At 39.1% G+C, this 22,448-nt stretch overlaps 1 protein-coding gene across 2 annotated transcripts in view; it reads left to right on the plus strand.

Moving 5' to 3' along the window:
• Positions 1 to 22,448, plus strand: part of ZSWIM5 (zinc finger SWIM-type containing 5) — a 224,171-nt gene that overhangs the window by 136,377 nt on the left and 65,346 nt on the right. For both annotated transcript variants that reach the window (XM_047724649.1, XM_047724650.1), the window contains exon 2: positions 11,905 to 12,261. In XM_047724649.1, the coding sequence (XP_047580605.1) occupies positions 11,905 to 12,261 (357 nt within the window). The remainder of the gene's footprint in view (positions 1 to 11,904; positions 12,262 to 22,448) is intronic.

A 22,448-nucleotide genomic window follows, 5' to 3' on the forward strand; every position in this document is an offset into this window, starting at 1 on the left:
CTATAAAGTAGTTTTTTTTCCCATGAATTCTAAGCAGTTTTTGTGTTTGTCATTTCTGTCACTTTTTTTGTTAAAAGGCTACCGTGTTCTAGATGCTGAATTGGGCACTTTACACGTTTCTTTCCTCATTTTACAAATGAGGGTGTTAAGAGCCAAAGAAGGTAAGAGAGTCAAAATTGAAATAAAAAAATAGAGCCATTCTAAATGAAATAATTGATTGAGGCAGTGATCATCAACAACTATAAAACTATTTTAGGTAGAAAGTTTATAGGGAACTTTAAAATGAATGAACCAGTTGTGAGTGCTGTGAAGTATGTAAACCTGGCGATTCACAGACCTGTACCCCTGGGGATAAAAATACATTATATGTTTATAAAAAAAATTAAAATGGACGAATCAGGCTCACAACACTTGAACACACTGATCAATCCTAAAAGCACAAAAAGAAAAACCATCAGGCATTATGTATCTCCTGATGTGATGTATTAGAAAATATGCAGTACAACCTGTGAAGTAATTTTACCAAAAAACCTGAATCTGGTCAAGTGCCTTTAGAGCTACCTTACTATTTTTTAGTAAATAATAGGGGGTGGAGGCAGGAGAGGAACTTGTAGCTTAAGAGACAAATCAACCAAATATAATGACTGGACTTTGTATCCTGAATTGAACAAACCTCCTATTTTTCTTTGTTGTTTTCGGGCTTTTTAAAATGTTACTAATGGCAATCTGAACACTGGGTTTTTGATTTTGAGGAATTATTATTAATTTTAAATTCTTATCTTTAGACAGGTATACAGAGGTATACAGCAATGAAATTATATTTCTGGGATTTACTTCAAAATAATCTATTGGAGAGGCTAGAGAAGGAGTTGGGAAAGGGTAAAGATTAACCAGTGTATATCTCTTGAAAATTATTGAAGCTGAGTGAAGGAAACATGGGGTCTCATTATACTAAGCTCTCTCTACTTATTTGTTTGAAAATGTCCAAATAAAAGAGTTAAAAAGTAAAAACTCAGCATACAGTGGTTCTTCTGTAAATACGTGTTGGATTCAGTAGAGATTTTGAGGCTTCTACATGTTTGCTCATATCAACAAACTGATGGACATGTTTATGGTAGTTAGGTTTGCAAGGTGAAAGAAACACTATATTGAACCTATTCTACGTAGTTTTATTCTCAGGAGTAATTAAATGTTTAAAAATATTACTATATTACAATAAGGCAAGAAGAACAAATATGTGAAACTGGCTTTCAGTTTACATTCTTAAATACATGAAAAGAAAAAGGAACTCACAGCCAGGAAACTTCCACAGAGCCACTGACAGACTTCTGCCTTTCAGATGGGCCTAGGCCTGGAGCATGAACTATGCCAGTGGAAACAAAAGATTTACCAAGTTCAAATAAACATGTTCTCAAGAGCATCATGGGTCTTAACTAAAGCTTCTAGAGAGTCATGCTTGACTAGCTTTAAAAAAATATTTTGTAGAAAGTTTCTCAGTTGTTCAACCTGACCTACTGTGGAATCTAAATTCATCGTCAACATTTGTCTCTAATTCCAGATTAACAAAGAGGGTTCAAACCATTACTAGTGCTATAAAAACTGAAATTTTAGAATTTTTTTTAAGATTTTTTTTTTTTTTTTTTTTTTGAACGACAGAGATCAGAGGCAGGCACAGAGAGAGGAGGAAGCAGGCTCCCCGTGGAGCAGAGAGCCTGATGCAGGGCTAGATCCCAGGACCCCGGGATCATGACCTGAGCCGAAGGTAGAGGCTTTAATCCACTGAGCCACCCAGGTGCCCTGAAATTTTAGAATTTTGATAACCTGAGTAAGGGGTTTTGAGCCAGACTGCCTGAGTGTAAATCTTGGCTTTGCCACTTACTAACAGAATGAACTTGAGCAAGTTATTTAACCTTTCTGTGCTTCTTTCCTCATACATAAAATGGGGATAGTAATAGTAATCAGGGTTTTCCTGAACAGGTCAGTAGGATATATGTATATACACACCCATAATGTTTATATGTATCTGTGTGTATGTATGATTTCTTTCAAGGTATGGGTCTACGCAGTTATGGGAGCTGGCAAGTCTGAAATCTGTAGGGCAGGCCAGCAGTCTGGAAATTCTTGGGCAGGATCTGATTCTGCAGTTTTGAGGCAGAATTTCTTCTTTCTAAGAGAAACCTTAGTTTTGCTCATAAGGCCTTTTAACTGATTGGATGAGATCTACCCACATTATCGAGGATAATTTCCTTTAGTTAAAGCCAGCTGACTGTATATGTTAACCACATCTATAAACTACCTTTGCAGCAACATCTAGATTAGTGTTTGAATGATGGGGTCCTATAGCCTAATCAAATTGGTACATAAAACTTAGATCACACCTATATCAGATTCATAAGAACTGTGAAAATGTAATAAGCTAATGGCATATAAAGCACTTAGAACAGAGCCCAACACATGGGAGGCACTCATAAAGGTTATTACTACACATTCTTTAAATCCCAAAAGTAACCTGGTTTAAGAAAAAGAATAATAAATTCAGTGATAGTCACATATAGTCAATTAATATTCTTGCTAGAATGAACTTTGGAGGTCTTTTAGACCAGCCTCTCATTTTAAAAACCTGGAAGCTGAGGTCCAATCTCTTGTTCGTATAGCCAGACTGATTATGGTTTTTATAGTGATAAACACACACAGATAAAGCACTGCCCTACTAGGGCTTACATCGTAATAAGATACTCATTGCTTCTGCCCCAAATCTCACCAATATTCTTATTCATTTTCATGCAGGAAAGGAATTAGAGATTTGGGTTTAGAGACTGTGCTGTAGGCCAGGTATCCCAAAGCATTCAACTGATGAAGTAAAAATGTTTATATTCAGCTTCCAGATTGAGAACCTAAGCTCTTCCTACATTGACATTACTATCATATTTGAATTTTTTTTTTTAAGATTTTATTTATTTTATTTGACAGATAGAGATCACAAGTAGGCAGAGAGGCAGGCGGAGAGAGAGAGGAGGAAGCAGGCTTCCTGTGGAACAGAGAGCCCGATGTGGGGCTCAATCCCAGGACCCTGGGATCATGACCTGAGCTGAAGGCAGAGGCCCCAACCCACTGAGCCACCCAGGCGCCCCTCATATTTGAAATTTTAAAGTTACCCTTCCGTGGGGTCTCTTTTCATTAGGACTTAAGTCATTTCTCACGATTGTTCTAAATGCTTCTGAGTTGCCTAAGTGAAATTAAGAGTGCACTTTCTTAACGCCTGTTTTTAAAATTTTTTTTCTTTTTCTTTCTTTCTTTTTTTTTTTAAGATTTTTATTTATTTATTTGTCAGGAGAGCAAGAGAGTGAGCACAAGCAAAGAGAACAACAGACAGAGGCAGAAGTAGGCTCCCTACTGAGCAGGGAACCCAATGTGGGACTTGATCCCATGACCCTAAGATCATGACCTGAGCCAAAGGCAGACTCTTAATCAGCTGAGCCACCCAGGCATCCCATTAGCACCTGGTTTTCAACCACTCTTAAACTTGGCCATTGGAGAAGTTCTCTCTGATGCCCTTGACATGGAAACTTATTTTAAAAATTGCATAAAAGCATGAATAACAAATTTATAGGACATTCTACAGTTTTATAAACCACTTTTGAAAGAAGGGCAAGTATTATTATCCCCATTTTACTGGGAAGAAACCTGAAGCTCAGAGTTCTGAAGTGAATCTCCTAAGACTACATAGTTAATAACAGATCCTGATTGCCTAATCCCAGTATAATATATGCTCTTCTGTATAACCCTGTTGTCTATATCCTATGGATGTAGATTGGAAAATAGCTGCTTTTCAACTCTGCAATTCTTTTCCTTAGTTCTAAAGTGAAGGCTGTCTTGGAAACACTCCCAAAAGAGTCAGGTCCTGGGAATAGGAGACGCTACTTGGCAGGGTTCTGCAGGGCCTCTTCTGTGTACAGCCATTACCTTCAAGAACAGGAGACCTAGCTGACTTCCCTAACACATAGAAACAGGCACAGAGACTTAGACAAAATGAAAAGACAGAGAAATTTATTCTAAGTGAAAGAACAAGACAAGGACAGGGGTCTAAGGAAAAAAGATAAAAGTAACATTCCTGATAGAGAATTTACCATAATGATCATAAAGATACTCATTAAACTTGAGAAAAGAGTGGAAGACATCAGTGAAAACCTTAACATAGAGATAAGGAATAACATAGCAGAGAGAAACACACTTAATGGCATAAACAGGAGGCTGGAAGAAGTAGAGGAATGAATTAATGATCTAGAAGACTGAAATTTAAATTAAATAAATTAGATTTAAAATAAATCTAAAATTTATTTGAAGAAATAAGAGCTGAACTTTCCTAACATGGGGAAGGAAACAGATATTCAGATACAGGAAGCACAGAGAACTCTCATCAAAATCAACAAAAGTAGATCTACACCAAGACATATTACAATTAAATTGGCAAAATATAATGATAAAAAATATTAAAAAGTAGCAAGATAGGGGGACCTGGGTAGCTCAGTCAGTTAAGCATCTTACTCTTGATTTCATCTAAGTCATGATCTCAGGGTCATGGGATCAAGCCCCATGTCAGACTCCGTGCTCAGCATGAAGTGTGTTTGTCCGTCTCCCTCTGCTCCTCCCCACTCCCTACCATGCTCCCTTGTTCGCACTCTCTCTCTAAAATAAATAAAATATTTAAAAATAATAAATAAATAAATAGCAGCAAGAAAAAAGAAGATTTTTACATACAAAGAAACCCCATAAAGCTAGCAGTAGATTTTTTAGCAAAAAAAACTTTCCAAACCAGAAAGGAGTTGGCATAATGTATTCAAAGTGCTGAATGGGAAGAACTTGCAGCCAAGAATACCCAATCCAGCAAAGCTGTCATTCAGAATGCAAGGAGACATAAAGAGTTTCCCAGACAAAAACTAAAGGAGTTCATGACCTCTAAACCACCCCTGCAAGAAATATTAAAGGAAACTCTTTGAGTGGAAAGGAAAGACCACAAATAATAGTATTAAAGTAGGAAACACAAAAGAAGTAAAAAGTGAATGTTTCTGTAAAAAGAATCAGTCAAAGAATTCACAAAAGAAAAGGAAGTATATATCTAAAACGTGGGGAGGAGAGGAGTAAAGAATGGGTTCAAACTTAAATGACCATCAATTTAGTATAGACTGCTATATGCAAAAGAGGTTACATACAAACAGTATGGTAACCATTTATCAAAAACCACTAAGAAATATGGAAAGCGGGGCGCCTGGGTGGCTCAGTGGGTTAAAGTCTCTGCTTTTGGCTCAGGTCATGATCCCGGGGTCCTGGGATCGAGCCCCACATCAGGTTCTCTGCTCAGCAGGGAACCTGCTTCCCCCTTTCTCTCTGCCTGCCTCTCTACCTACTTGTGATCTTTCTCTGTCAAATAAATAAATAAAATCTTAAAAAAAAAAAAAAGAAATATGGAAAGAATAAAGAGAAAGAAATTCAAATATGTCACTGAAGAAAACCAAACCATGAAGGAGAGAAAGACAAGAAAGGATCAGAGAAAATCTTCAGAACAACAACAAAAAAACAAATAACAAAATTGCATGGAGCCTAATGGAGGACCCGAACTCATACCCCAAGATCAAGATCTGAGCTGAGATCAAGAGTCAGATGCTTAACCTACTGAGCCACCCAGGCACCCCAATCAGTAATTACTCTGAGTGTAAATGGACTAAATGCTCCAATCAAAAGATATAGGGTGACAGAATGAATGAAAACAGCAACAACAACAAAAAACAAGACCCATCTATACACTGCCTATAAGAGGCTCATTTTAGACCTAAAAACAGCTGCAGATTGAGAGTGAGGAGTGGAGAAACATCTGTCATGCAAATGGATGTCAAAAGAAAGCCAGAGTGGCAATACTTCTATTGGACAAAATAGACTTTAAAGCAGAGACTGTAACAAGAGTCAAGAAGGACGCTATCATAATAAAGGGGACAATCCAACAAGAATATATAACAGTCGTAAATAGTTAAGGGCCCCACATGGGAGCGCGCAAATACCCAAAACAGTTAAGAACAAACATAAAGGAGCTAATCCATAATAATACCATACCAGTGGCAGACTTTAACACCCTATTTACACCAGTGGACAGATCATTTAAACAGAAAATCAACATGGAAACAATGACTTTGAATGACACCGTGAACCAGATGGATTTAACAGAATATGCAGAACATTCCAGCCCCAAACAACAGAATACACATTCTTTTCAAATACACCTGGAACTTCCTCCACAATAGATCACCTATTGGGCCACAAAACTAGCTTCAGCAAATTCAAAAGGATCAAAGTCATACCATGCATCTTTTCTCACCACAGTGTTATGAAACTACAAGTCAACCACAAGCAAAAATTTGGAAAGACCACAAGTAACATGCTGCTGAACAATGAATAGGTCAACCAGGAAGTAAAAGAAGAAATTAAAAAGTACATGGAAACAAATGAAAATGAAAACACAACAGTTCAAAACCTTTGGGATGCAGCAAAAGCGGTTCTCAGAGGGAAGTTTATAGCAATACAGGCCTACCTCAAGGAAGAAGAAAAACCTCAAATAAAGAACCTAGCCTTGCATCAAAAGGAGCTAAAAAGAGAGTAACAAATGAAACTTAAAAGGTTTCATTTGAAGAAAGGAAATAGTAAAGATTAGAGCAGAAATAAGTAATATAGAAACTAAAAAGTGATAGAGTAGATCAATGAAACCAGGAGCTGGTTCTTTGGAAGAAATCAATAAAATTGACAAACCTTGTGGTGCCTGGGTGGCTCAGTGGGTTAAGCCTCTGCCTGCAGCTCAGGTCATGATCCCAGGGTCCTGGGATCGAGCCCCGAATCTGGCTCTCTACTCAGTAGGGAGTCTGCTTCCCCACCCCACCTGCCTGCCTCTCTGCCTACTTGTGATCTTTGTCTGTCAAATAAATAAATAAAATCTTTTAATAAAATAAAATTGACAAACCTCTAGCCACTCGTAAGATAAAAAGAGAAAGGGCCCAAATAAATAAGAGCAGAAATGAGAGAGGAGAAATAACAACAAACACCATGGAAATAAAATTGTAAGAGAGTATTATGAAAAAATACATGCCAACAAATAGGACAACCTAGAAGAAATTATAAATTCCAGAAACATATAATCTAATGAAAGTGAAACAGGAAGAAATAGAAAATTTGAACAGGCTGAATACAAGCAAAGAAATTGAAGCTCAGTTGGTTAAGCCTCTGCCTTCATTCAGCTCAGTTCATGATCCCAGGGTCCTAGGATCAAGCCCCACATCGGGCTTCCTCCTCAGTGGGAAGTCTGCTTCTCCCTCTGCCCCTCCCCCTCACTCATGAGCGCACTCTCTTTTTCTCTCTCTTTCTCAAAATAAAATCTTTTTAAAGAACAACAAAAAAAATTTTAAAGAAGAGCTAATGTCTTTTCTTCTCAAACTATTCAAAAAAATAGAAAAGGAAGGAGGGACGCCTGGGTGGCTCAGTTGGTTAAGCAGCTGCCTTCGGCTCAGGTCATGATCCCAGCGTCCTGGGATCCAGTCCCACATCGGGCTCCTTGCTTGGGGGGAGCCTGCTTCTCCCTCTGCCTCTGCCTGCCATTCTGTCCGCCTGTGCTCGCTCTCTCTCCCTCTCTCTCTGACAAATAAATAAAAAAAAAAAAAAAGAAAAAAGAAAAGGAAGGAAAACTTCCAAGTTTATTCTATGAAGCCAGCATTATCCTGGTATCAAAACCTGTTAAAGACACCTTGAGGGGGCGCCTGGGTGGCTCAGTGGGTTAAGCCTCTGCCTTCGGCTCAGGTCATGATCTCAGGGTCTTGGGATTGAGCCCCGCACTAGGCTCTCTGCTCGGCAGGGAGCCTGCTTCCTCCTCTCTCTCTCTCTCTGCCTGCCTCTCTGCCTACTTGTGATCTCTCTCTGTCAAATAAAAAAAAAAAAAAAGACACCTTGAGATGGCGGGATGCCTAGGTTGGGCTCAGTGGGTTAAGTCTCTGCCTTTAGCTGAGGTCATGATCTCAGGGTCCTGGAATTGAGCCCCACATTGGTCTCTCTGCTCAACAGGGAGCCTGCTTCCCCCTCTCTCTCTGCCTGCTTCTATGCCTACCTTTGATATCTCTCACTCTCTCTCCTTCTGTGTCAAATAAATAAATAAATAAATAAATAAAATCTTAAAAAAAAAAAAGAGACACTACAGGAAAAGAACTACAGGGCAATATCCTTGATGAACATAGATGCAAAAATCCTCAACAAAATACTAGCAAACCAAATCCAACAATGCGTTAAAAACATCATTCCCCACAATCCAGTGGGATTTCCTCCAGGGTTGCAAAGGTGGTTCAGTATTCACAAATCAATCAACGTGATACATCACATCAACAAGAGAAAGGATAGAAACCATGTCATCCTTTCAGTAGATGGAGAAAAAGCATATGACAGAGCACAATATCCATTCATGATGATGCCCTCAACAGAGTAAGTTTAGAGGGAACATACCTCAACATAATAAATAGCTCACTATATGGAAAACCCATAGCTAATGTCACCCTCAGTGGAGAAAACAGCCTTTCCTCTAGGGTCAGGAACAAGACAGGGATGTTCACTCTCACCATTTCTATTCAACATCATACTGGAAGTCCTAGCCATAGCCATCAGACAATAAAAAGAAATGAGGCATCCAAATCAGTAAGGGGGAGGTGAAATATTCACCATTTGCAGATATGATACTCTTCTACACAGGAAATCTGGAAGACTCGCCCCCCACCACAGCCAAAACTTCTGGAACTGATAAACAGATTCAGTAGAGTTGCAGGATACCAGATCAGTGTACAGAAATCTGTTGCATTTGTGTACACCAATAAGGAAGCAGCAGAAAGAGAAACTAAAAAAATAATCCCATTTACAATTGCACCAAAAATAATAAGATACCAAGGAACAAACATAAGAGGTGAAAGACCTGTACTCTGAAAACTGTAGAGCACTTATGAAAGAAAGTGAAGATGACACAAAGAAATAGAAGGACATTCCATGCTCATGGATTAGAACAAATGTTGTTAAAATGTATATACCGCCCAAAGCAATCACACATTTAATGCAATCCCTATCAAAATACCACCAGCATTTTACACAGAACTAGAACAAACAGTCCTAAAACTTGTATAGAACCACAAAAGACCCTGAATAACTAAACAGTCCTGAAAAAGAAAAGCAAATCTGGAAGCATTGTGATTTAAGACTTCAAGTGATATTACAAAGCTGTAGTAATCACCACAGTGTGGTGCTCACACAAAAACAGACACATAAATCAATGGAACAGAAAAGAAATCCAGAAATGGGCCCACAACTATATGGTAACTAATCTTCAACAAAGTAGGAAAGAATATTCAATGGAAAAAAAAACAGTTTCTTCAAATTGTGTTGGGAAAACAGGACAGCAATATGTAGAATGAAACTGGACTACTTTCCTACACCATACACAGAAATAAGTTCAAAATGGATGAAAGACCCAAATGGGAGACAGGAAACCATCATAATCCTAGAGGAGAACATAAGCAGCAACCTCTTCTACCACAGCCATACCAATTTCTTACTTGACACATCTTTGGAGGCAAGGGGAACAAAAGCAAATATGAACTATTGGTATTTCATCAAGATTGAAATCTTCTGCACAGCAAAGAAAGCAATCAACAAAAACTTAAAGGCAACCTACAGAATGGGAGAAGATATTTGCAAATGATGTATATGATAAAGGGTTAGTATCCAAAATCTATAAAGAACTTATCAAACTCAACACCCAAAGAACAAATAATCTAATCAAGAAATGGGCAAAAGATATGAATAGACATTTTCCCAAAGATGACGAACAGATGGCTAACAGACACATGAAAAAACGTCCAACATCACTCATTATCAGGGAGATACAAATGAAAACCATGATAAGATACCACCTCATACCAGTCAGAATGGTTCAAATTAATGCCAGAAATAACAGGTGTTGGTGAGGTTGGGGAGAAAGGGGAATCCTCTTGCACTGTTGGTGGAAATGCAAACTGGTGCAGCCACTCTGGAAAACAGTATAGAGTTTCCTCAAAAAGTTAAAGGGAAAACTACCCTATAGCTCAGCAATTGTGCACTACTAGGTATTTATCCAAAGGATACATAAATACAGATTCAAAGTGGTACATGAACCCCAATGTTTATTGCAGCATTATCAACAATAGCCAAACTGTGTAAAAAGTCCAGATGTCCATTGGCTAAAGAATGGATAAGGAAGATGTTTTTTATATATATATGTGTGTATATATATATATATATATATATATATATATATGATGGAATATTACTCAGCTATCAGAAAGAATGAAATCTTCTCATTTGTAGCTGCATGGATGGAGCTAGAGTGTATAATGCTAAGCGAAATAAGTCAGAGAAAGACAAATACCATATGATTTCATTCATATGTGGAATTTAAGAAATAAAACAGATGAGCATATGGGAAGGGAGGAAAAAGATAGAAGGAGAAGGAAACAAACCATAAGAGACTTTTAATGATAGAGAACAAAGCAAGGGTTGATGGGGGGAGGTGGGTGGGCAATGGGCTAGATGGATGATGGGTATTAAGGAGGGCACTTGTTATGATGAGCACTGGGCGTTGTTTATAAATTCTGAAACCTATATTGCACTGTATGTTAACTAAATAGAATTTAAATAAAAATTTGAAAAGTCAGTCAGAGAAAGACAATTGTAATCTCCCTGATATGAGGAATTTGAGAAACAAGACAGAGGATCATAGGGGAAGGGACTGAAAAATGAAACAAGATGAAACCAGAGAGGGAGACAAACCATAAGAGACTCTTAGTCTTAGGAAACAAATGGAGGGTTGCTGGAGGGGAGGGGGTTGGGAGGGATGGGGTGACTGGGTGATGGACATTGGGGAGGGTACATGCTATGGTGAGTGCTATGAATTGTGTAAGACTGATGAATCACAGACCTGTACCCCTGGAACAAATTATACATTGTATGTTAATTAAAAAAAAAAAAAAGAAAACAAGGGAAATAATACCAACTTCATCATGTTGTGATAAATTATTAAAAGCACCAATTACAATCCTGCTACATGATAGGTGCCTTACAGATATTTGATATTCTTCTCCTGTTTCTTTTAATAATATTCCTAGGCGTAGCATTGTGATATTTAAGGTCTCATTAAACTTTGGTTTGAATGACTGAATTATTCTCCTTACATTTCAAAATTATCAGTGCTATGTGCTAGTAAGTAGAGGTATAACACTGCTAATCTCACTACAGCAAGCTGTTCTTTCCATATTTTATGAAGTTTCTTGCCTTTTATGTGTTCCACATGGCCACCAAAATGTGTTTTGAGGAATAAATGTTGTCATAGTCTCCTTGTTCTTACTCCTGTCCTTTTCATGGCATTCTTTTGGTTTCTCTTGCATTTATAGCACTCACCTTAATCTAGATTGTAGTGATGTTATTTGTAGACTTATCTTTGCCCCCAAAGAGCTTAAAATCTACCTGAGTTTCTTAACTTATTTGGGATTTTTTGTTAACCTTTTGAGATTATAATGAAAGCTTTGAACCATCTCCACCCCCAGCAAAAGTACACATGTAGAAACAAAAGTTTTCATAATTAGTTCAGGTTTGTGGACTCCAGAGTAAGGACTTTTTTTCTAGATATTGTGTTCCTTATGAGCTATATCTGAGTTTCATTGACCTTTGTATTATGGCAGAGCCTACTACAAAGATAGGAGATACTCAGCAAAAAGTTTCTGAATTGATTAATTGAAATGCAAAATGAAAATCTTCAAGAGTCTTACTATAGAATCTCTAAACACACTTTCTTTGTTTCCTTAGGCTTCCATCTCAGTGGCACAGTAACTGAGGCAGCTACTCCTTCTGAACCAGCAGTGACTTACAAAGTTGCGATCAGTTTTGATCGATGCAAAATCACTTCAGTGACATGTGGCTGTGGGAACAAAGACATATTCTACTGTGCTCATGTGGTAGCACTCTCACTCTACAGGATCCGTAAACCAGACCAAGTCAAATTGCGTCTTCCTATCTCAGAAACCCTTTTCCAGATGAATAGGGACCAGCTACAAAAGTTTATTCAATATTTAATCACGGCCCACCACACTGAAGTTCTTCCTACTGCACAGAAACTGGCAGATGAGATTCTATCCTCCAACTCCGAAATCAACCAAGTGCATGGTAATTATACAGATTTTTACAAAAGCCTACTTTGTTGCTTTGTTGCATATTTGGAGGTTCAAATTGTGGGGGGGTATATTTTTGCAGTTGTAATCACTTATACCTTAATGAGTTCATTCTATCTAAACAACTTAGTTTCTTAAAGCAGTCCAATTGTCTACCTTATAAAGGTTTGGGCAAAAAGGACAGAGAATGTTAGAGTTATATATTGATCTAGTTTATGGACTTTATTTGTCTATATAATCCCTGTGCCCAGGAGCCTGGAATATTCAGGAGTGCGCGAACGCCTGAAATAGTTTGTGTCATTCAGTGAAATTAGATGGATATGAGAATTTCCTCAATATTTTAGGATCCCACGTAACATCAGGGTCATTCTAAAGAGCATCTATTAGCATTGTGCTTAGGAGCTATATATAATGGGAGGGTGCATGGATGGAGAAAGATACTATGTTCACTTTTTCTTTGATTATATATTGAATACCTGCTGTGTGCAAGAAATAGTGCTGATTATTGAAGGCATAAAACAGACTTGGTCCCTGCCTTCAAGTAGCTTAAAATCTAGTAGAAAAGATAGCTAAGTTGAAACAGATGCTAACGAAGTCAGATTGTAAGGACTTTATCATAAGAAAGAATTTTGAGAAGGCATTTTGTTAGATCCTTACTATGTTCCAGGCACCACCCAAGGGACTCTATATACGTCAATAAATTTAGCTTTCAAAACTAGTCTGTGAAATAGGTGTTTTAACCATTTCCATTTCATAAAATAGGAAATTATTTATAACCCAGGCTCACCCGACTTCAGAACTCAAGGTTTTTATACTTCTTTTTTTTTAATTTTTTTATTTTTTCAGCATAACAGTATTCATTATTTTTGCACCACACCCAGTGCTCCATGCAATCTGTGCCCTCTACAATACCCACCACCTGGTGCCCCCAACCTCCCACCCCCCACCCCTTCAAAATTCTCAGATCGTTTTTCAGAGTCCGTAGTCTCTCATGGTTCACCTCCCCTTCCAATTTCCCTCAACTCCCTTCTCCTCTCCATCTCCCCTTGTCCTCCATGCTATTTGTTATGCTCCACAAATAAGTGAAACCATATGATAATTGACTCTCTCTGCTTGACTTATTTCACTCAGCATAATCTCTTCCAGTCCCGTCCATGTTGCTACAAAACTTGGGTATTCATCCTTTCTTTCTTTCTTTCTTTCTTTTTTTTTTTTTTTACAGCTTTATAAACATATATTTTTATCCCCAGGGGTACAGGTCTGCGAATCGCCAGGTTTACACACTTCACAACACTCACCATAGCACATACCCTCCCCAATATCCATAACCCCACCCCCTCTCCCAACCCCCTCCCCCCATCAACCCTCAGTTTGTTTAGTGAGATTAAGAGTCACTTATGGTTTGTCTCCCTCCCAATCCCATCTTGTTTCATTTACTCTTCTCCTACCCCCTCAACCCCCCATGTTGCATCTCCTCTCCCTCATATCAGGGAGATCATATGATAGTTGTCTTTCTCCGATTGACTTATTTTGCTAAGCATGATACCCTCTAGTTCCATCCACGTCGTCGCAAATGGCAAGATTTCATTTCTTTTGATGGCTGCATAGTATTCCATTGTGTATATATACCACATCTTCTTTATCCATTTGTCTGTTGATGGACATCTAGGTTCTTTCCATAGTTTGGCTATTGTAGACATTGCTGCTATAAACATTCGGGTGCACGTGCCCCTTCGGATCACTACGTTTGTATCTTTAGGGTAAATACCCAGCAGTGCAATTGCAGGGTCATAGGGTAGTTCTATTTTCAACATTTTGAGGAACCTCCATGCTGTTTTCCAGAGTGGTTGCACCAGCTTGCATTCCCACCAACAGTGTAGGAGGGTTCCCCTTTCTCCGCATCCTCGCCAGCATCTGTCATTTCCTGACTTGTTAATTTTAGCCATTCTGACTGGTGTGAGGTGATATCTCATGGTGGTTTTGATTTGTATTTCTCTGATGCCGAGTGATATGGAGCACTTTTTCATGTGTCTGTTGGCCATCTGGATGTCTTCTTTGCAGAAATGTCTGTTCATGTCCTCTGCCCATTTCTTGATTGGATTATTTGTTCTTTGGGTGTTGAGTTTGCTAAGTTCTTTATAGATTTTAGACACTAGCCCTTTATCTGATATGTCATTTGCAAATATCTTCTCCCATTCTGTCAGTTGTCTTTTGGTTTTGTTCACTGTTTCCTTTGCTGTGCAAAAGCTTTTGATCTTGATGAAATCCCAAAAGTTCATTTTGCCCTTGCTTCCCTTGCCTTTGGTGATGTTCCTAGGAAGATGTTGCTGCGGCTGACGTCGAAGAGGTTGCTGCCTGTGTTCTCCTCGAGGATTTTGATGGATTCCTTTCTCACATTGAGATCCTTCATCCATTTTGAGTCTATTTTCGTGTGTGGTGTAAGGAAATGATCCAATTTCATTTTTCTGCATGTGGCTGTCCAATTTTCCCAACACCATTTATTGAAGAGGCTGTCTTTGTTCCATTGGACATTCTTTCCTGCTTTGTCGAAGATGAGTTGACCATAGAGTTGAGGGTCCATTTCTGGGCTCTCTATTCTGTTCCATTGATCTATGTGTCTGTTTTTGTGCCAGTACCATGCTGTCTTGATGATGACAGCTTTGTAATAGAGCTTGAAGTCCGGAATTGTGATGCCACCAACTTTGGCTTTCTTTTTCAATATTCCTTTGGCTATTCGAGGTCTTTTCTGGTTCCATATAAATTTTAGGATTATTTGTTCCATTTCTTTGAAAAAAAATGGATGTTACTTTGATAGGAATTGCATTAAATGTGTAGATTGCTTTAGGTAGCATAGACATTTTCACAATATTTATTCTTCCAATCCAGGAGCATGGAACATTTTTCCATTTCTTTGTGTCTTCCTCAATTTCTTTCATGAGTACTTTATAGTTTTCTGAGTATAGATTCTTAGTCTCTTTGGTTAGGTTTATTCCTAGGTATCTTATAGTTTTGGGTGCAATTGTAAATGGGATGGACTCCTTAATTTCTCTTTCTTCTGTCTTGTTGTTGGTGTAGAGAAATGCAACTGATTTCTGTGCATTGATTTTATATCCTGACACTTTACTGAATTCCTGTACAAGTTCTAGCAGTTTTGGAGTGGAGTCTTTTGGGTTTTCCACATAGAGTATCATATCATCTGCGAAGAGTGATAGTTTGACTTCTTCTTTGCCGATTTGGATGCCTTTAATTTCCTTTTGTTGTCTGATTGCTGAGGCTAGGACTTCTAGTACTATGTTGAATAGCAGTGGTGATAACGGACATCCCTGCCGTGTTCCTGACCTTAGTGGAAAAGCTTTCAGTTTTTCTCCATTGAGAATGATATTTGCGGTGGGTTTGTCATAGATGGCTTTGATAATATTGAGGTATGTGCCGTCTATCCCTACACTTTGAAGAGTTTTGATCAGGAAGGGATGCTGTACTTTGTCAAATGCTTTTTCAGCATCTATGGAGAGTATCATATGGTTCTTGTTCTTTCTTTTATTAATGTGTTGTATCACATTGATTGATTTGCGGATGTTGAACCAGCCTTGCAGCCCTGGAATAAATCCCACTTGGTCGTGGTGAATAATCCTTTTAATGTACTGTTGAATCCTATTGGCTAGTATTTTGGCGAGAATTTTTGCATCTGTGTTCATCAAGGATATTGGTCTGTAGTTCTCTTTTTTGTTGGGATCCTTGTCTGGTTTTGGGATCAAGGTGATGCTGGCCTCATAAAATGAGTTTGGAAGTTTTCCTTCTATTTCTATTTTTTGGAACAGTTTCAGGAGAATAGGAATTAGTTCTTCTTTAAATGTTTGGTAGAATTCCCCCGGGAAGCCGTCTGGCCCTGGGCTTTTGTTTGTTTGGAGATTTTTGATGACTGTTTCAATCTCCTTACTGGTTATGGGTCTGTTCAGGCTTTCTATTTCTTCCTGGTTCAGTTGTGGTAGTTTATATGTCTCTAGGAATGCATCCATTTCTTCCAGATTGTCAAATTTGTTGGCGTAGAGTTGCTCATAGTATGTTCTTATAATTGTCTGTATTTCTTTGGTGTTCGTTGTGATCTCTCCTCTTTCATTCATGATTTTATTTATTTGGGTCCTTTCTCTTTTCTTTTTGATAAGTCTGGCCAGGGGTTTATCAATCTTATTAATTCTTTCAAAGAACCAGCTCCTAGTTTCGTTGATTTGTTCTATTGTTTTTTTGGTTTCTATTTCATTGATTTCTGCTCTGATCTTTATGATTTCTCTTCTCCTGCTGGGTTTAGGGTTTCTTTCTTGTTCTTTCTCCAGCTCCTTTAGGTGTAGGGTTAGGTTGTGTACCTGAGATCTTTCTTGTTTCTTGAGAAAGGCTTGTACCGCTATATATTTTCCTCTCAGGACTGCCTTTGTTGTGTCCCACAAATTCTGAACCGTTGTGTTTTCATTATCATTTGTTTCCATAAATTTTTTCAGTTCTTCTTTAATTTCCTGGTTGACCCATTCATTCTTTAGAAGGATGCTGTTTAGTCTCCATGTATTTGGGTTCTTTCCAAATTTCCTCTTGTGATTGAGTTCTAGCTTTAGAGCATTGTGGTCTGAAAATATGCAGGGAATGATCCCAATCTTTTGATACCGGTTGAGACTTGATTTAGGACCAAGAATGTGATCTATTCTGGAGAATGTTCCATGTGCACTAGAGAAGAATGTGTATTCTGTTGCTTTGGGATGAAATGTTCTGAATATATCTGTGATGTCCATCTGGTCCAGTGTGTCATTTAAGGCCTTGATTTCCTTGTTGATCTTTTGCTTGGATGATCTGTCCATTTCAGTGAGGGGAGTGTTAAAATCCCCTACTATTATTGTATCATTGTCGATGTGTTTCTTTGATTTTGTTATTAATTGGTTTATATAGTTGGCTGCTCCCACGTTAGGGGCATAGATATTTAAAATTGTTAGATCTTCTTGTTGGACAGTTCCTTTGAGTATGATATAGTGTCCTTCCTCATCTCTTATTATAGTCTTTGGCTTAAAATCTAATTGATCTGATATAAGGATTGCCACTCCTGCTTTCTTCTGATGTCCATTAGCATGGTAAATTCTTTTCCACCCCCTCACTTTAAACCTGGAGGTGTCTTCGGGTTTAAGATGAGTTTCTTGTAGGCAACATATAGATGGTTTTTGTTTTTTGATCCATTCTGATACCCTGTGTCTTTTGATTGGGGCATTTAGCCCATTAACATTCAGGGTAAGTATTGAGAGATATGAATTTAGTGCCATTGTATTGCCTGTAAGGTGACTGTTATTGTATATTGTCTCTGTTTCTTTCTGATCTACTACTTTTAGGGTCTCTCTTTGCTTAGAGGACCCCTTTCAATATTTCCTGTAGAGCTGGTTTGGTATTTGCAAATTCTTTCAGTTTTTGTTTGTCCTGGAAGCTTTTAATCTCTCCTTCTATTTTCAATGATAGCCTAGCTGGATATAGTATTCTTGGCTGCATGTTTTTCTCATTTAGTACTCTGAATATATCATGCCAGCTCTTTCTCGCCTGCCAGGTCTCTGTGGATAAGTCTGCTGCCAATCTAATATTTTTACCATTGTACGTTACAGACTTCTTTTCCCGGGCTGCTTTCAGAATCTTTTCTTTGTCACTAAGACTTGTCAATTTTACTATTAGGTGACGGGGTGTGGACCTATTCTTATTGATTTTGAGGGGGGTTCTCTGAACCTCCTGGATTTTGATGCTTGTTCCCTTTGCCATATTGGGGAAATTCTCTCCAATAATTCTCTCCAATATACCTTCTGCTCCCCTCTCTGTTTCCTCTTCTTCTGGAATCCCAATTATTCTAATGTTGTTTCGTCTTATGGTGTCACTTATCTCTCGAATTCTCCCCTCGTGGTCCAGTAGCTGTTTGTCCCTCTTTTGCTCAGCTTCTTTATTCTCTGTCATTTGGTCTTCTATATCGCTAATTCTTTCTTCTGCCTCATTTATCCTAGCAGTGAGAGCCTCCATTTTTGATTGCACCTCATTAATAGCTTTTTTTATTTCAACTTGGTTAGATTTTAGTTCTTTTATTTCTCCAGAAAGGGCTTTTATATCTCCTGAGAGGGTTGCTTTAATATCTTCCATGCCTTTTCAAGCCCGGCTAGAACCTTGAGAATCATCATTCTGAACTCTATATCTGACATATTACCAATGTCTGTATTGATTAGGTCCCTAGCCTTTGGTACTGCCTCTTGTTCTTTTTTTTGTTGTGAATTTTTCCGCCTTGTCATTTTGTCCAGATAAGAGTTTATGAAGGAGCAAGTAAAATACTAAAAAGGTGGCAACAACCCCAGGAAAATATGCTTTAGCCAAATCAGAAGAGATCCCGAATTGTGAGGGGGGAGAAAGGGGATAAAAAGGGGTTCAGAAAGAAAGAAAGAAAAAAAAGAAACTATTAAAAGAAAGGAAGCCGATAAAGAAAAAATATAAAAAGAGGAAAAAAATATATATATTAGATAAACTATTTAAAAAACGTTAAAAAAAGAAAACGGTAAAAGTTAAAAAAAATTCAGCAGAAGAAGAGAAAAAGAAAAAAAAAAATTGAAAAAGAAAAAAAAAATTAAATTAACTGCAAGGCTAAAAAATCATGGGGAGAAAGCCATGAGTTCCGTGCTTTTTTTCTTCTCCTCTGGAATTCCGCCGCTCTCCTTGGTAGGTGAACTTGGTCCTGGCTGGGTTTCCCGTTGATCTTCTGGGGGAGGGGCCCGTTGTAGTGATTCTCAAGCGTCTTTGCCCCAGGCGGAGTTGCACCGCCCTTACCCGGGGCCGCGCTGAGTAATCCGCTCGGGTTCGCTTTCGGGAGCTTTTGTTCCCTGAGCGGTTTCTGTAGAGTTCCGGAGGACCGGAATGAAGATGGCGGCCTCCCGGTCTCCGGCCCGGAGGAGCCGAGAGCCCGGGGCCCCACTCCTCAGTGCGCCCTCAGAGAACAGCGCCCAGTGACTCCCGCCACCCTGGCCTCCGGCCACGCTCCGAGATGACCAGCCTGCGACCGGTTCAAGGCAACCCCGAGCTGAGAGTCACTCCTCGGCTCTGTCTCTGCAGCCGGTTTCCCCGTTCTAATACCGGTAAGCTCTGCGACACTCAGACACCCCCGATCCTTCTGCGACCCTGCGGGACCTGAGGCCGCGCTGACCCCGCCTGGGCTTCCAGTTAAGCCTCTGGAGCGATGTCCCTCAGCGGAACAGACTTTTAAAAGTCCTGATTTTGCTCCGTTGCTCCGCCGCTCGCCGGGAGCCGGCCCCTCCCCCCGCGGTCTATCTTCCCGTCGCTTTGGATTCACTTCTCCGCCAGTCCTACCTTGCAGAAAGTGGTTGATTTTCTGTTTCTGGAATTGCTGTTCTTCTTCTCTTCAATCTCCCGTTGGATTTGTAGGTGTTTGCAATCTTTAGATAAGCTATTTAGCTGATCTCCCGCTACCCGAAGTAGTCTCAGCCTGCTACTTCTCCGCCATCTTGACTCCTTGGTTTTTATACTTCTTTATTTTTAGAAGATAATTGTGGTGCCAGCATAAAAGAGGCAAGGAGACCAGGTGGATGGCCTGTATAATACTGTAGTCTGTGTGCCAGAAGGTCTGCCTTTCCTATTTGTCCAATAGAACTAATCAAGTCCTACACACAACCTCAGCACTCCTCAGAAACAAAGATACTCAGACGAGCTTCTAGGAACTCTTGCTACCTAGCAGAAATAATCATCTATTGCTTTATACAGAAAGTTGTGGTGTATATTTAGTAACTGAGCTCTCTCTATAAAGAGTAGCTTCACCTATCTCTCATCCCACACAGGGAGGCTATTCTACTTCTGTGGCCTCCTTAAGTCCAGAGCTCTTAAGAGACCTGAGTTCTGCCTCATCACAACGTCTATAGCACTAAAGGGAAGTACTGCTCTGTACCCCGATAACTAGGTTATGATCTCTTATGCTTTATTCCTATTAGCTCTTTCTCAGAATTGTTGCTTATTTCCAAACTCTCTTGCCTTTTTTCTTTTAATGACCACCTCGGTTAAGGAGGTGTATTACACCTGTCTTGTTTATACCACTGCTGTCACCAAAACAACCCTCTTCCCTCATTACCACTGGGCTAAAGCAATTTTTATCTTTCTTTGACCCTCCCATCTCAGTATCCTATTATGTATTTGTCTGAAATTGGGCTTACATTGCCACATTGACCTTGAGATATGATTCTTTTTTTTTTAATTTTTATTTATTTATTTGACAGAGAGAGATCACAGTAGACAGAGAGGCAGGCAGAGAGAGAGAGAGAGAGAGGGAAGCAGGCTCCCTGCTGAGCAGACAGCCCTATGCGGGACTCCATCCCAGGACCCCGAGATCATGACCTGAGCCGAAGGCAGCAGCTTAACCCACTGAGCCACCCAGGCGCCCTTGAGATATGATTCTTAACCTTCCCTAGGAACTACTACTTCCATACTTGTGTTTATTCCATACTAAAATTACCTTTCTAGTATTCCACAAGGCCTTTCCTAATCTGTTTCTAATAAGCAATGTTGATAATCAGCAATGATACTGAAAAAAGGGGGACAGAGAATGAAGATATCTTAGAGGTAACATGGACCGGTCAGCATTCAGGTGTAAAGAATAGAAAGATGGGAGAAAACTGAATTCTAGAATGTTTAGCTAGGATGGTATTGATGAATTTGATGATAATGTTGCTGTTCACTGAGGGAACATAGGAGGAGGAATAAATTTGGGAAGATGATAAATTAGAGGGGCTTATAGAACATTTAGGAAAAGATTTGTGATGGATAGTTGGATATGGATCTGGAACTGAGGACAAAAGTCAGAATTTTGGAGTTATTAGCACAGTCATGTTTCTTTTCCCTGCTAAATCTTTAAACACTTAGACTATCTTCCTTATTCCCTTTCCCAAACCCTCTTCCTCACCAAAACAGACTTAAAAAGCAGAAATAAGATTTCTAAAACTGGTAGCTGCCTGCTTTTAATCCCAAGAATGGATCCAGGCATTGCTGGGCTCTTCACTTTCTTGAAACCCCTTTATTTCTCTTCTGTGTTTTTCTCCTAGAAAGTAGAACCTAGATTTTGCTTTGTCCCCTTTGGTAGACTGTTTTTCTACCTCTATCACTGCTCAATGCTCTGTGATTTGTTTTTGTTTTTTTGTTTTGTTTTGTTTAAGATTTTATTTGTTTATTTGCCAGAGAGACAGCGAGAGAGGGTACACAAGCAGGGGGAGTGGGAGAGGGAGAGGGAGAAGCAGGCTTCCCGCAGAGCAGGGAGCCTGATGCAGGGCTCCATCTAGGGATGCTGGGATCATAACCCAAGCTGAAGGCAGACGCCCAAAGACTAAACCACCCAGGCACTGCGCCCATGCCCCCCCCCCACCCCGCCAATGCTCTGTGATTTGATTTGGTTACTCCATACCCTGAGATTCTCTGGTATAGCATCTTATCAGGGATTCAGTTGCTGCTTACCCATGAAGAGAGTTTGGATACCTTGAGAAAAGTGAGGTGATTGAGGAGTAGGGTCAGGAACCATGTTTTACTAATTTCTGAGTCTCTGTCACCCAGCATGGTATCTGGAAATTAATAAGGGTTTATTGAATGAATACAGCCATGCATATACAGGTGATGAAAACAGGAGTCATTGTAGGAATGAGCAAGGTAGACTGAGAAGTGAGAAAAAGATAGCTAGAAATTATCAAAGTCGGTATAGAACTGAGTGAACAACTGAGTTGTTTCAACAAGGGAATGGTCAACAACATTGAATATTGTGGACGATACAGACCAAAGTTAACAAACGTAGAAAGGCAATTTGGGAGAAATAGAAACTATCCAGAGAGAAGAAAACCTTGAGAAATTATTAATAACATTATCATTAGATTAGAAGAAGATATTGCAACCATGAAATAAGAACGGGATGCTGTAAAAACAAATTCACACAACAGGAAGAACTAATGAAAATTACAAATATAATGGCAATTTTTTTTAAAACTAAGTGATGGAAAATAAGGGTAAGGAAATTTCTGTAGAACAGAGCAAAGTATATTTCATCATTTTCTACTTCTCTCTATTGATATCACAATCACCCTAAGTCAAACTACTATAATCTCCCACCTAAAGGTCTAATTTATCTTTCTTTTTCCGTTATTG

The sequence above is a fragment of the Lutra lutra genome, chromosome 4 (assembly GCF_902655055.1).
Source record: "Lutra lutra chromosome 4, mLutLut1.2, whole genome shotgun sequence".
Taxonomy (NCBI): Eukaryota; Metazoa; Chordata; class Mammalia; order Carnivora; family Mustelidae; genus Lutra; species Lutra lutra.